This window comes from Erythranthe guttata, chromosome 2 (assembly GCF_056151865.1).
Source record: "Erythranthe guttata isolate IM_541 chromosome 2, IM_541, whole genome shotgun sequence".
NCBI lineage: Eukaryota > Viridiplantae > Streptophyta > Magnoliopsida > Lamiales > Phrymaceae > Erythranthe > Erythranthe guttata.
The window spans coordinates 6,158,681-6,174,288 of record NC_142534.1 but is presented as its reverse complement, the minus strand read 5'-3'; the positions used below and the strand labels follow the sequence as shown (position 1 = coordinate 6,174,288).

At 36.9% G+C, this 15,608-nt stretch overlaps 2 protein-coding genes across 2 annotated transcripts; one reads left to right on the top strand and one right to left on the bottom strand.

Annotated features, from left to right (window-relative positions):
- The first annotated feature begins 5,718 nt into the window (after nt 1-5,718).
- LOC148772203 (uncharacterized) lies at nt 5,719-6,213 on the top strand. The gene has a single exon (XM_088814927.1). The coding sequence runs from the start codon at nt 5,719-5,721 to the stop codon at nt 6,211-6,213; it is 495 nt and encodes a 164-aa protein (XP_088671053.1).
- A 2,946-nt stretch (nt 6,214-9,159) lies between these two features.
- Nucleotides 9,160-15,354, bottom strand: LOC148772202 (uncharacterized). The gene is made up of 6 exons (XM_088814926.1): nt 13,014-15,354; nt 12,486-12,698; nt 12,193-12,374; nt 11,151-11,392; nt 10,876-11,024; nt 9,160-9,653 (listed from the first exon to the last, which is right to left on the bottom strand). Exons 1-6 carry the CDS (start codon nt 15,352-15,354, stop codon nt 9,160-9,162), a joined length of 3,621 nt encoding a protein of 1,206 aa, XP_088671052.1.
- Nucleotides 15,355-15,608: the final 254 nt, after the last annotated feature.

Here is a 15,608-nt window from a genome sequence, read left to right as displayed (position 1 = left end):
AAAAAAAGGAACTCTTCATGTCTATAGTAAACAAAGTATGGGGAGTAGAGTTCAAAACATGTTCGTTCATATTTGATGTTCAAATAAAACAAAACCCTCATATATGAAAACCGGACCGGACATCGACCCGGCCAAGCTACCGGGTCACGGTTGGACCGGTTCAACCGGGGTCCAACCGGGTTTCTTATTATTTTTTTATATATAATTATTTTATTAATTTAATACCTCAAATATAATATATTTTATAATTTTATATTTCCTTCCCACTTTTATCACTTTATCTACTCCACATTTTTTATAAGAAAATAATTTAAAATTATTAATTTTGTTATCTCCACCTCTCTCTCTCCTCTCCCCCCTCTTTCTCTCTCTCTCCTTTCTTCTTCCTCCCGACTCTTCACAGGTCCCCATCCCCTTCTTTTCTTCCATCTTCTTTTCTTCTCTTCTTTCTCTGTTTATTCTTAATTATCATCATCTCCACCAACACATATACTTTATTTTCTCAACTTATTTTACATTTTTTTTTTCACTTTCACCTTCGTTTTCTTTTCCCGGTGGAAAGTTATGGCGGCCACAACTTGGATTGGGTTAGATACTACCCAGATCTGTCTAGATCCGTTCACCAACAACCTTTCCCGTCAAGATTCATTGACCTACGACCACCATTGATGTAGATCCGACATTGATATTTTGTTTTAAGCTGAAAACCGGTTTGAGGACTTGGTTTCGGGTTAACCGGTTCTTACCGGTCCAACCGGGATTTTTGCTGTTGACCTGGTTTTTTGAGCTTTTTGGGTTTTCACATTTAACCGGACCGGACATGGCGGCGGTTCGTGGTTGAACCGGTCGGACCGGCCGGTCCGGTCCGGTTTTTAAAACATTGTATATGACCGATAAAAAAATTAAACAAATAAAAGATATAAGATTAAAAATATTACCTTGTGAACCACTTCCCCAATACCCAAAAATAACAGAGTTTTTATAAATTTTGTAAAACCAAACTAAAACGAATAGTTTAGAAATATAGCAGAAACAAAACCTTATAAAGAAAGGAAACCAAAAAAAAATTAAAATAAAGATCATCACGATTAGTTGGAGAAATTAACACCGAAACATGTATGTTCATATTTTGTGTAAAAACAACAACTTAAAATACTAATAATATCAATAACCAAATATAAGACACAAAATAAAAATTATTACCTCATGAACCATTTCTAGACTTTTCATGTATTTGATAAAAAAAAAGGGGGTAATTGGCTAGACACCCCATATTTCAAACTTATATGGACGGGGATCCAAGTTGTTAGATGAATATAGGTATAGGTCCCTTGACTCAAAATAATAAAATAAATTAAATAAAATTGTTAGTATATAGACATAAACACCCTCAATTAATTAGGGAACAAATCTCACATATTATTCTCTCATTATCTTCAATCGCACATCTCTATTTATATCTAATTTCATATCTCTCTTTCTCCTGGTCTCTTTCTCACGTGTGTTACTCTCTCTTTCTTTTCAAACCTTTTCAAATTATTTTTTTAGTTTTTTTTGTTTTTGAAGAAATGCATAGACAAGAATCCAAATAATCTGTCATAGGGAACAGGAATACATAGAGGAAAAAAAAAAGGGGAGCTTTACATTATGATTATCTCTTGGTGAACAACTAAAACTCCTTGCTTACAAAAAGTTAGTTATTTGCTTCTCTCTCTCTAAATTTATTTATAATGAATTTATATTTTTTTGTTGATTTTTAATTGATTTTTTGCTTCATCAAACATAAAAAGACTTTAAAACCACAAACTAAATTTGAAACATGAAATTGAAAACTGCAACTTGCAATCTGTAACAATAGATTTTTTGCAAACTGTAACACTAAATTTTTGGCATTGGATTTTGTTATTGTATTTTGCATTTGCATGATGTCTATTATTAAAAAAAACATTGTTTGAATGTAGATGATGTTAATCATATTGTCAATTTACTGTTTACTTAGATGATGCATATTCGTCTTTTCACTTTGTTGTTTGTATTTGGTTGAGTGTAGTATGTTGTTTGCAGTTAAATTAAATAATGCAAATTGTATTTTTTTAGTTTGTTGTATGTTGTTTGCATTTTACGTTTGCATTTGAAGAAGTTTGAAAGTTTGAAATTTTTCAACAAATATGTTTTTTTCTTTCACGAATTGATTTGTTTTTAAATTACAACTGGGAGGAGAGAGATTAAGGGGGATTTGAGTTGGTAGAGAGTTTTGAGAATTTTTAGTTGGTAGAGAGTTTTGGAGAATTTTATTTGATAGATAAATTTAGGGGTTTGATATGAATTGATTAAGGGTATTTTTGTCACAATAGATACAATTAGTTTATTAAAAATTAAAACTTTTGAATTGGATCTATGGACATAAAATAATATCGAGAGACCTATAGCAAATTGTCCCAAAAAAATTAACAAATCAAATCAGATACAATCTAAAAATTTACCATTAATAAAATCTGACAAATAAAAAGAAGTAAGACAATGAAAGAAAAATCACCGGGATAGATAGAAAGAATATAGACAAAAACATGTTTGCTCATATTTTGTATAGAAACAAATAAATTAGAAATGAATCATAAAAGTTCTCAACCAGCAAAACAAAAAAGTAAAAAATGAAGGGAAAAAAACATCACATTCAAATAGCAGAAAACTTCTACAAGTAGCTACTAACAACATACGTTTAATGTCTATGTAAAACAAATTTGGGAGAATAGAGACCCAAACATGTTTATTCAAATTTGATGTAAAAATAAAAATTTAAAAATGACTGATACAATTTATAAACAAGCAGATGATAAAAAATAAAAATTATCATCTCATGAACCACTTCTACCACTCCCAAAGACAACTCTTCATATCTTTCCTAAAAACAAATTAAAGTAACAAAATCTTGTTAAGTAACTTGTAAAATTTAGATTATTAACAAAAACAATGGGTCAATATATTTTGAAAAATTAAAAATTTCTCTCCCTTTGAGAGGTTTTTTTGTCTCGTATGAGAGGCAGCTATATCAATTAGGGTTTTTTTAAGATCTTTCTTCTTTCCTAGATCTCATATTCTAGTGATCTAAAAGATACATCAACCTTCTTCAAGAGTCTATTACTGGCACCGCGATCGCCGATTGCCATGAGTTGTCTAGTCTGGAATTGCCGAGGGTTGGGGAGCTTCCGTACTTTTCGCACGCTCAGAGATTTGATCCGAGTACCCAAAACTCATTTTTCTATCAGAAATGAAATTAAGTAACAGAAACTTTGAGTTTGTAAAAAGAAAACTAGATCTACAAGGAGTAGCTGTGGAAGCGCGCGGCGCATCAGGATGACTTGGTCTCCTCTGGTCTAAGGATATTACTGTAGTCCTTCAGATCTATTCGGTAAACCATATCGACGTTTTTGTGTATGACGATGACGCAACTATTAACTGGAGATTTACGGGTTTCTACGGCGACCCTGACGATACAAAAAAAGAGATATAAATCGTGGGAATTACTACGGCGGCTTTCTAGGCTCTCAAGAAAACCTTGGTTATGTGCTGGAGATTTTAACGCCATGCTCGCAAGTTCAGAAAAGAGTGGCGGCATACCAATCCCATTTAAAGATATATATGAGTTTAGTGCGTGTCTCCGGGACTCGCGTTTAATGGATCTGGGGTTTTCGGGTTACCCCTTTACTTGGACAAATAATAGAAAACATTCAAATACAATAAGAGAGCGGATAGACCGTGGTCCACCTTGAGGCCCTCAATTCTGACCATTCTCCAATCCGTATCGACTTAAAGAGCAGCAGTAAAGTGGGGAGTCATCGGAGAAAACGTGGTTTCAAGTTTGAAGCAATTTGGTTAAAGTCGGATGACTGCACTAAAGTCATCGAAGAATCCTGGACAACTAACTCACCTTCGATTGATAATCAAGGTTAGTGGAGTAATCTAGAGCAGTGTAAATGGGCTTTGTTAAATTGGAGTATACACTCGTTTGGAGGGATAACCAAACGGATCAACAAATTGAACGAAAAGCTCAATTTTCTTAAAAAGTGTTTAATGAAGGATGAAGTCTGCAAACAAATATGAGATTTTTCGTCTAAGCTAGAGGCATTATTGGATAAAGAAGAGATGATGTGGAGGCAATGGGCTACAGCTCACTGGATGAAGGAAGGGGATAAAAATACTAAATATTTCCATGCTAAGGCATCTTCACGTCGAAAGAAAAATACGATATTGGGACTTCGGAACACAACAGGGAGTGGTGTGAAGACGATGCTGGATTGGAACGTATAGTTACAGAGTATTTTCGAACAATATTTACATCACAAAATCGATCGGCAGAACAGTTGAATGAGGTACTGACGGCCATTGAATCAAGGGTAAGCCAAGAGATAAATGAGGAGTTAGCTCGGGAATATACAACTATAGAGGTCAAACAAGCACTCGACTGTATGCATCCACTAAAATCTCCGGGTCCAGATGGCTTTCCAGTTATCTTTTTCCAACGTTTTTGGCACATAGTAGGGAATGATGTAACCCGATGGATTTACATTTTCTTAACCATATGGAGTTTCCCTCGACATGCAATTTTACGCATATTTGTCTTATTCCTAAATGTACTTGTCCCGTAAATATGGCCCAATTCCGCCATATCAGCCTTAACGTGGTGTATAAAATAGCCTCTAAGGTTATCACCAATCGATTGAAGCCTTTTATGGATAGGATTATCTCAGATTTGCAGTCCGCTTTTGTTCCGTCGAGACTTATCTCGGATAATATTCTTGTGGCATACGAAATTCCACATTATATGAAAAGAACTGTGATGGATCACATGGCTATTACACTTGATATGAGTAAAGCCTATGATCGTATAGAATGGTTGTTTTTGGAGAAGGTTATGTTGAAACTAGGTCTTGATGCCCGACTGGTTGAATTGATCATGAGATGTGTGACGTCAATGACATATTCTTTGATTTTAAATGGAAGTGTGTTTGGTTTTCTTTCACCCGAGAGAGGTATTCGACAAGGCGATCCATTATGGCCTTACTTGTTCTTATTTTGCGCAGAGGCTTTGAGTGCGCTATTCCGACGAGAAGAGAACAACGGTAATATATCGTTCCTTGTAATTAGTAGAGACGCTCCAAAGGTCTCTCACATCTTTTTCGCCGACGATACGATGATATTCTGCAAAGCTAATGAAAACTCAGCAAAATGTATCTAAGAAATCCTTCAAATGTACGGAGATGCTTCAGGCCAGGAAGTAAATTTTCACAAATCACGTATTGTGTTTAGTAAAAGTACAAACTTACAGATAATAGATAGGATTTGATAATTCCTGCCTATGGTTGTGGTGGAAAACATAAAAAATACCTTGGTCTACCCTCGGTTGTCGGTAAATCAAAGAGGGAGGTCTTTGCTAACGTTCGAGAGAAAATTTGTTCGCGGTTTCGAGGGTGGAAAGAGAAATGGCTCTCTAAAGGGGGTAAGGAGATTCTGATCAAAGTAGTAGTCCAAGCAATTCCGACATATGCAATGAGTTGTTTTAAACTAGCTGTCACCTTTTGTAAGGAGATCGAAAGCTATATGAAAAAAATTTGGTGGGAAAATTCGCATGGCAGAGACATACATTGAGCCACATGGAAGGAGTGTTGCAGAAATAAGCATTTCGGTGGACTTGGTTTTAGAGATTTGGAATATTTTAATATGGCTCTCCTTGCCAAACAAGTGTGGCGTTTGCTAGAAAAGCCTGATAGTCAACTGAGTAAACTTCTTAAAGCTCGTTACTACCCGACTGCAAACGTTCTTGGTGCTCGTTTGGGTTCAAATCCATCCCATACGTGGAGGAGCTTGTGGGGCTCGATAAAACTTCTTACAACAGGTATTCGTTGGTGCATCGGTAATGGAAGACTAGTTAAAGTGTGGGGTGATAAATGGCTCCTGAGAGAAAGTACCTTTCAGGTCTTTACAACTAGAGGTGATTGGTCGTCGACTATGAAAGTTTGTGAATTTATCAACGAAGGAACGGAAAATTGGAAATTAGACATCATTCATGACATGTTCTTCGATGAAGATTGCAAATACATTCTGGCCATTCCCCTTGGTAATCAGTTGCACTCGGATCGATACATTTGGCATTACAATAAGAATGGTATTTTTTTGGTTATAAGCGCTTACCACTTGGCTGCTAAAAATGAATAAGTCGAACATGGTTGGTTAGGTAACAGTTCGAACTCCTCGAATAGAAAGAATTGGAAATGGATTTAGGACCTTAGCCTCCCTAGTAAGATCAAAATCTTTCTTTGGAGAGCCGGTAAAAATATTTTACCCACGGCTACAAATTTGAAGAACCGAAGTATACTGGAGGACTGTTGTTGCGTAATATGTGGTGAGAGGGAAGAAAGTGTTTTACACAATTTTTTCTATTGCTCTTTCACATATCAAGTTTGGGCACTAAGTGACCTCCCTCAGGTGATCTATCATACGTCGGAAATAGAAGTATAAGTGGTTGCAAGGCGCTAGAAAGAAAGTTGATTCCAAAATATTTGAAAAAATTGTCCTATTATGCTGGACTATTTGGCATGCTCGAAATAAACGAATTTTTGAAGGGAAGAAAATGAAGCAGAAGAAATTGTAGCGTTCGCGGAGAAGTACTGGAAATAACTTCATGCTGCCACATCAGTAGTGTTGCAAACCTGTGTTCGAAGTGATAGAAACTCGGTGCGTTGGGAACCCGCGGAAAATGATGTGGTCAAAATCAAGTTCGATGCAACAGTTAATTGTGTCGATGGAGTTTGTGGATTAGGAGCTATCGGTTGATCGAGTTCGGGTGTATGCTTAGGGTGGTTAACCCTGTGTGTGAGACAATCTCTAGATCCTACTTCGGCGGAATCTAAAGCTGCTTTTTTGGCGGTCCATTTAGCTCGCGAAAGGAATTGGTCAAAGATCATCATAGAGGGCGATTCATCTGTAGTTACCTCTGCCATAAAGGGACCTTCTGATTCTCGAGCGGGATATGGAAATATCATAATGGATATTAAACGCATTAGCGAAGAATATGAATAATTTAGAGTCCAACATATACTCCGAGAAGGGATTCGGGTGGCTCGCGAAGTAGCATCTCTAAGTAGAGCCAGTGTCATTTGTTCGATCTTCCTCCACTAATACATTCTGTAACATGTCTTGAAATATGTTAGAGAATGAAAATTGATTTTGTTTCTAAAAAAAAAGAAAAAACTTGTAAAATTTATAAACAAACAAAAGATACAAAATATAAAATATCACCTCATGGACCACTTCCACCCGTCATCGAAAGCATCAGACTCTTCATGTGCTCTGTAAGAACAAATTAACAAATTAAAATCAAAATACAATGAATAAATTTACCACAAATAAAAATTAAAATAATAATCATCTGGATCAGTAGTAAGAATAGAAATCAATATATATTTGTTTATATTTTGTGTATAAACAATAAATAAAAATGACTAATAAAATTAAAAAACCAACAAAAATGTACAAATAAAAAATATATCAACTTCCTGGTACAGTTCAATCGGTAGCCCGATACTGCGGACTTCGACAAGTAGCTGCAAACAACAGACTATTCATGTCCTCCTATAAACAAATTATCGAAACGCATATATGCATTCGATAATAAAAGAATAACTTAAAATTAACTGATAATAGTTTTAAATAAACAAAATATCAGAAGAAAAATAAAATCACCTCATAAACCACTTCCTTGAGAAGTAGAAAACATCAGATTATTCATGTCTTTTGTAAAGAAATAACAAATTAAATTAAAATATAATCTATAAATCTACAAGAAACAAAAAATTATGACGTCGCAATGTGTTGATTTATATGCCTATAGAAATTAATTAACCTAAGTTGTAACAGTTAAGTTGTGGAAACAGTATTCAGTTACAACTGTAAATCTTGTGTTGACACAGTTATACACTCTACTTAAAGTAAATAAACAGAACACAAGAATTAATGTGGTTTAGACACAATTGTGCCCTACATCCACGTGGACCTGCAAACACGATTTCACTAGTTCAGATTTATAGTGTACATTAATAGGACTTAATAAAAATACTAAAGACTCCCTCTTTATGTAATATGCCTTTCTTGCACACAACTCGAACTTCGTGTTTCTTTCAACAGCAGCTCCACACTGCGTGCCTAGAACTCCTTTCAGGCCTGAACTCCCTTCAGTAACGCGGTTGATCTCTCAAGAGATCTATACAGCAAATTTGTATATGTTGACACATCCAACAATGGCACAGTTCTGTTCAGCAGAACATTTCAGCGATTCTTCAATGCTATGGTGTGATTTTTCTCCCAAAAAAGTGTCACGGTCTTTGTGAGGTGAGGAGCCTTATATAGGCGTGAGATCGGCTTCAAAAGACCTGTCTTCCAAAGGAACCGAATAACTAGGAAACATAATCCTAGTCAATATCTAGTTCTAATCTAGATAACTATAAAAGATTCCTAACAAGAATAAAGTACAAGGAAATAAATCTAAGTCCTAAAGAATTACAAAGGTAGGACTCTAAATTTCCAAAATAAACATGGGAACAAATCTTTAGCCAATCTTTACTTCCAAAGTGAGGCGGATTTCTTCCTTGGTGGAAATCTGGCGCCAACAATCTCCCCCTTTGGCATAGATTTGGTCAGAACCCATGTTTAACAAGAACTCCCCCTACAGATAAGACGGAAAGAGAAAAGAGTCCCCCCGCATCACATATTGTTAGCACATAATATCACATACTGTTAGCACAATAGCAGTGCTACATAAGTATTTCCTGCAGTGAACAAATAAGAGAGAGATATAGTATCACTCCAAAATTAACTCAAAAATAGTTATCAATACAGATAAAAAGATAACAAATAGAGTATAGATGCAGAAAAAGAAAGCAATACTAGCTATTACAGACCAAAAGTAATAGCAGATAGTTTTAAGAAGAAAGACATAAAAACGCAAAAACAAAAATCTCTGCTTTAGTAACTAAAGCCAGAGAACAGATCATCATCATCATGAGAGCTGGGATGTGGAGGAGTGAGGAGGGATGCCTGCTTTTTGCCTTTGTCTTTGGTCTTGGTTGAAGCCGCATGAGTTGGAGTTGTTGCTACTCCCCCTTTCTAACCAGAATGTGCCAAAGTCCTAAGCAGCTGATCCTGAATGGATGCAAACCCCTGAGCAAGCTGAGCCTGGATAGTCTCCTGAAAACAAGTGAGCTCATCCTTGGTGACCACATCAACTGACGGCGGAATAGAGGCAGAGACAATGGGAGCCTTCTTCGCACGAGGGACCGTCTGAACAACAGAAGGATCGACAGGAGGCAGATCAGCAAAATGTTCAGAGAGCACCTTACCATGGATAGTGATAGGACGGCCAGGAGGATCCAACAAAGTAGCATCACAAGTGGGCAGGCCTTGTTTGATCAAAAGCTGATAGATCAGAGAAGGAAACGGCAGATGCTCGCGCTCAGTTCGGGAATTGGCTAACACACCAATCTGATTGAAAATCAATTCACCAATATTGATTTTAAGGTCATGAGTGATGCACCATAAAAACTCAGCTTGAGTGGGATTGAGAGTAGCATTGTGAGTAGTGGGAAACCAGTTGGAAATGCCTATTTTAAACAGGACCGAGTAAAGAGGCAGAAAAAAAGAGGACTCTTCAGATACCGGATATTTTCAAAACAGAAAAAGATCCCACAAAATCCGCAAACAAGATATTCACCACATGAAACATCAAAAATAGATAAGGCAGATGACATGGCCATAGCCACGTGGATAGAGACAACTAGTAGCCAAAAAATTCACAAAGCCCATATATATAAAAAATTCAAAAAAAATTTTAAAAGGAAAAAAAATCACATCATATAAGGAAGAGAAAATCAAGAAGATCACAAGATTAAAAGTTGAGGGCTTGGTTTTCATGAATTAATTTGATAATATTGAAAAGAATCACAATAGAAGGCCACCGAGCAAGCTCTTGGATGCACGATATAACTATAACCCCATTACCATACTCAAGAAACCATAATTTAGGTAATTTTATTAAGGTTATGAATGCGTATGCGATTAGCACAACAATTCGATTGTGTACTTCAAGGAGAATTTCGCTAATGTATGCTTGAATATCATCCCAACTTTTCCTCTTTTTTTTTTTTTTTTGATATGATGTTCAAGCAAACATTAGGAGGGCAACCTCCTTAAGAATCCACATAGCTTTTAAATAGAAGTCAGGAATGCATATGCGGCAGCATAGTTCTCCCAATAGAGGTATGATCTTTGAGATGAATGAGGTCATAGACATTGATCACTCCCGATAGAGGGGGCAGCACACTTCTATCATGGCTAACTGTGGAAACAAAAATTAATTCACAAAAACTATCACACAAACAATTAGTCAAAATGAACCTCCCATCATTCCTATTCCAAAAACAATGATGTCACATTTGTAGGTGACACATATAATGTCCGATTTAAAAAATTCAAGTGCAATCCGGACATAAACATTAATTGCACTATCATAGAAAATTCAGTTTTGCACATGGCAAATTCCAAGCGCTTTATGCAAGGAATCAAACCTAAGAAAATCGATGGGCTTTGTGAAAATATCAGCTAATTTATTGTCTGTGGACACATAATCTATAGTCACACGTTTCTGCTCAACTAATTGCCTGATGAAATGGTGTCGAAGATCTATGTGTTTGGTTCTAGAATGCTGAACATGGTTTTTTGAGATATTTATGGCACTTTCATTATCATAGAATATATGAAGGAGTTTTTCATGAAAGCCATAGTCATTTAACATATGTTGCATCCAAAGAAGTTGAGTGCAACAACTATCTGCAGCTATGTACTCAGATTCAGCTGTTGATAAAGAGATGCAGTTTTGTTTCTTACTGTACCAAGATACTAAGTTGTTTCCCATGTAGAAACAGCCTCCTGTAGTACTTTTTCTGTCATCCACATCTCCTGCCCAGTCAGCATCACTGTATCATGCAAGACAAGTATTATTATCTTTGGAGTACCATATCCCTAGTTCAAGAGTTCCACTCACGTATCGTATGATGCGTTTGACTGCATTTAAGTGACTTTCTTTAGGATTTGATTGGTACCTAGCACATAATCCTACACTGAAACAAATGTCAGGTCTACTGGCAGTAAGATAAAGTAAACTTTCAATCATACTCTTGTATAATGTGGGATCCACGTCTGTGCCGTCACAGTCGCGTCCCAACTTTTCAGTAGGACTCATTGGAGTTTTTAGAGGCTTCGCATTATCTAACCCAAATTTACTTACCAGATTCTTAGCATACTTGCTTTGTGTGATGAAAATTTCATCCTTCATCTTCTTTACCTGCATGCCAAGAAAGTATGTTAGCTCTGCAACCATACTCATTTCAAATTCGTTTGACATTTGAGAGATAAATTCATCTTTCTTGTGGTCAGAAGTAGACCCAAAGACAATATCGTCCACATTGATTTGGGCCAAAAGAATTTCGTTTTTAAATTTTTTGACAAATAGTGTTTTATCTACCCCACCTCTTATGTATCATTTTTAACTGAAAAAGTCGTAAGTCGCTCATACCAAGCCCGAAGAGCTTGTTTGAGACCGTATAGGGCCTTTTTAAGTTTCTAGACATGTTGAGATTTGAGTGGATCTTGAAAACCTTTTGGTTGTTCGACATACACTTCTTCATTTAAGAGCCCATTTAAAAACGCACTTTTTACATCCATTTGAAAAAGTTTAAACTTTAAAGCACAAGCTACCGAGAGTAAAATTCGTATTGACTCAAGTCGTGCTACCGGAGCGAATGTTTCATCCAAATCTACTCCTTCAATTTGGGTGTATCCTTGAGCAACAACACGGGCTTTGTTGCGAGTTATATTACCAAGTTCGTCCGTTTTGTTTTTGAACACCCATTTTGTACCTATAACGTTTACCTGGTCGGGTCGTGGAACAAGTTCCCACACTTCATGTCGAGTGAACTGCTCAAGTTCCTCTTGCATAGCTTGTACCCAATACTCATTAAGAATTACTTCTTTGATGTTTTTTGGTTCTATAGTAGAAGTATAGCAAACATACCTGACCATTTCTTGGTAATCAACTTTGGGCTTATTTCGAGTTTTCATACCTTCATCAAATTATCCTATCACCTGTTCAGAAGGATGATTTTTTATAACTCGTTTTGATGGCCTTTTTCTTTCTTCTGTGATTTCCTTCACTGCTGTCACTCCTTTTGTGCTTTCCTTCACCGTTGTCACTTCTTCTGTGCTGACTTCTGGTGTTTGTACTGGTACAATGGTTTTTCCAGGACTAGAGTCTTCCTCATCCATTCCTGCAGATAAAACTTCATTGAAGCTTACATTAATGAATTCCATGACAGTCATTGTACGTTCATTATAAACGTGATATGCCCTGCTGTTTAGAGAGTAGCCAAGAAAAGTACCTTTATCTCCTCTTGCAGAGAACTTACCGAGTTGTTCTCTATCGTTCAAGATGTAACATTCACACCCAAAGACATGAAAGTAGCTTAAGTTGGGTTTCTTACCTTTCCATACTTCATATGGAGTTTTCTTGGTACCTGGTCTGAGGTGTACACGGTTTATGGTGTAGCAGGCAATGCTCATAGCTTCAGCCCAGAACTTTGTTGCCACTCTTGCTGAGATAAGCATTACGTGAGTCATTTCCTAGAGAGTTCTGTTCTTTCTTTCTACCACACCATTCTGATGTGGTGTCTTTGGTGCTGAGAATTCGTGAGAGATACCATGTTTATCACAAAATTTTGTGAATGAAGAGTTTTCAAACTCTCTTCCATGATCGCTTCGAATTCTTCCAATATTGCTGAATTTTTCAATTCGCAATTTTTTGCTCAGAGTTTTGAACTCATAAAAGGTCTCTGACTTTTCCCTAATTAAACGTACCCAAGTGAACCTTGAGAAATCATCAACACAAACTAGTACATACATTTTTTCACCAATGCTCTCGGTCTGCATTGGTCCCATTAAATCCATGTGAATGAGTTCCAAGGTCCTGCTAATCCCTGCATGATCTGTGTTCTTGTGAGATGTCCGTACTTGTTTTCCCAATGGACAGTCACCACATGACTCAGGTGTGTCAGTCTTCAGTTGTGGTACCCTTTTCACGCATCCTGCATTAACAAGACGGATTAGATCATGAAAATTTAGGTGGCCTAGTTTCCGATGCCAGAGATCAGTGAGGTCAGAAGAAGTGTGATGACATTGATCCGACTTATCAATCTGATCAATTTTGTAGCAATTATCTGATGACCTGTATCCAGTTAGAACACAATTTTTGTTTTCATCAAATACTTCACACTTACGCTTTGTGAACAATACTGAGTCGTATAGGTCACACAACAGACTTACACTCAGAAGATTTGATTTCAATCCTTCTACATACAGAACATTGTTCAGGTTTGGCAATCCTCCAACATTCAAGTCCCCTTTTCCTTTTACATAAGCCTTATTTCCATCTCCAAAAGTAACCTGTCCACTAGACATGTTATGCAGATTTGACAAGAAATTCCTTTCACCTGTCATATGTTTGGAGCATCCACTGTCAAAATACCAAGAGTTAGTAGCACATGCATTTAAAGATAAAATAGCTGACCAGTAGTTAGTACTATCCTTTGTCATCCATTGTTTATAAGAGTTGTTACTTTGAGGGTAACTAACCCATGCAGCGGAATTGGATGTCTGATATGCTAACTGTTTATTTATCAATTTCCATCTTTTAAAGCATTTAGGCCTGACATGCCCTACTTTGTGACAAAAGTGACAGATAGGAATAAACTTAGTAGGATAGGTTTGGTTGATCACATGGGAAGATGTGGGATTGACGAATCTGATTTTCCGGTTTGAACCAGTGTTAGCATTAGATTGTCCATCAGTATACCCTAACCCAATTCTTTTGGAATTAGAAGGATGAGCATTTATGATTTCATCAAATCTATTTGAGGGAAGAAATGCAGTGCGATTTAACTTACTAACAGAAGCCTCAAACATTGTGCTAACAGGCGGTGAAACATCTTGGTGATTATCAGCATGCATTTTGGGAAAAATATTTTTCCTGATTCTTTTTGCTCTTTCACCATCATAGTCCTGCCAATACTTCAACAAATCTTTGAGATTGTCGATGTCTCTTTGTGCGAAGTCCTGTTCCACTTCAAAGACTTCAATCTCCATCTCAAGTTCATCAATCCTGTCATTCGGTTTTGTTATAACTCTTTTCTTTTCTTCCTCTTGTTCTTTGATTCTTTCTTTCAGGAGTTTATTTTCATTACTGACTTCATGACATTGCTTCAGGAGATCATCCAATCGTTGTTGAATTTGTTGGATGGACTCTTCACTTTCATCGTCTGATTCGTCACTCCCTGTGGACAGAAAAGGTATATTTAGATTTTCGTAATTTTCATTTTCCTGTGTGACATACCTGAGATGTGGCGGTTCTGTGCACATGATGTCTTCGAGTGTTTCTTCTGTGATTCTGCAAGTTCCACAGAAATCATTGTTTGTATCATCGTCACTAGCTTCACTCTCATCATCAGACTCTGAGGTGTCATCACTCCAGGTTGTGGCAAGTGATTTTCCTTGTTTTTTCAGAGTGTTAGCACATTGTGCCTGAATATGACCAAAACCATGACACTCTCTGCATCGAATTCCCTTCTTGACTTCTGGCTTATCTGTAGAGGTCCTGGGTTTTCTCTCAGAGTTTGTAGGATGTCCATTTATCTTCATGAATTTTCCAAAGTTTTTTGCTATTAAGGACATGGATTTTGTAAGCTTGACTTCAAGTGCTGTCATAGGAACAGTAGGCACAGATGTTGTGGTGTCCGATACAGTTTGCAGAGAAATTTTTCTCTCCTTGTCCATTCTGCTGATGTTCAACTTGTTTTCAAAAGTTTGTAGATTTTCAATAAGATCTTCAAGTCGCAATGAGTCCACATCACTGGCTTCCTCAATGGCAGTGATCTTGTATGCGAATCGGTCTGGCATGGATCTGAGCACTTTTCGTACAAGTTTAACTTCAGGATAAGTTTCACCGAGGCCATGAGCTTCATTTGATATGTCACATAATTTGGAGTTAAACTCGCTCACGGTCTCATTTTCTTCCATACGAAGATCTTCAAACCAGGTGGCAAGCATTTGAAGTTTGGATAGTCTGACTGAAGCAGTTCCCTCGTAAGTTGTTTGGAGTTTCTCCCATGCTTCTTTAGCACACTCACACGCCGAGATTATCTTGAATTGATTGATATCAATTCCATTGAATATAGCATTCAGGGCTTTGGAATTCATATTTTCTGCAATTTATTCGGCTTTGCTCCAGTCTTTCTCATGCTTTTCAGTTTCAATCCCTTTCTCATCTGTGGCAACGGGTCGCTCCCATCCAGTCAACACTGTTCGCCATGCATCTTCATCCATTGACTTTATGAACATCTTCAACTTAGTTTTCCAATAGGAGTACTTGGTTCCCGTGAGCAGTGGTGGGCGAGTAGTGGAACCTCCTTCCATATGAGAACTCATAGTACCTATGAACAATAAATGGCAAA

Bases quoted from the DNA above. Each gene is read 5' to 3' on its own strand.
- LOC148772203 (XM_088814927.1), top strand. From the start codon at position 5,719: ATGGCTCTCCTTGCCAAACAAGTGTGGCGTTTGCTAGAAAAGCCTGAT.
- LOC148772202 (XM_088814926.1), bottom strand. From the start codon at position 15,354: ATGAATTCCAAAGCCCTGAATGCTATATTCAATGGAATTGATATCAAT. The intron at 12,699-13,013 runs GTGAAAAAATGT...TGCTTATCTCAG, and splicing joins AATGCAGACCGAGAGCATTG to CAAGAGTGGCAACAAAGTTC. The intron at 11,393-12,192 runs GTGATAGGATAA...CTTGGCATGCAG, and splicing joins AAAATCATCCTTCTGAACAG to GTAAAGAAGATGAAGGATGA.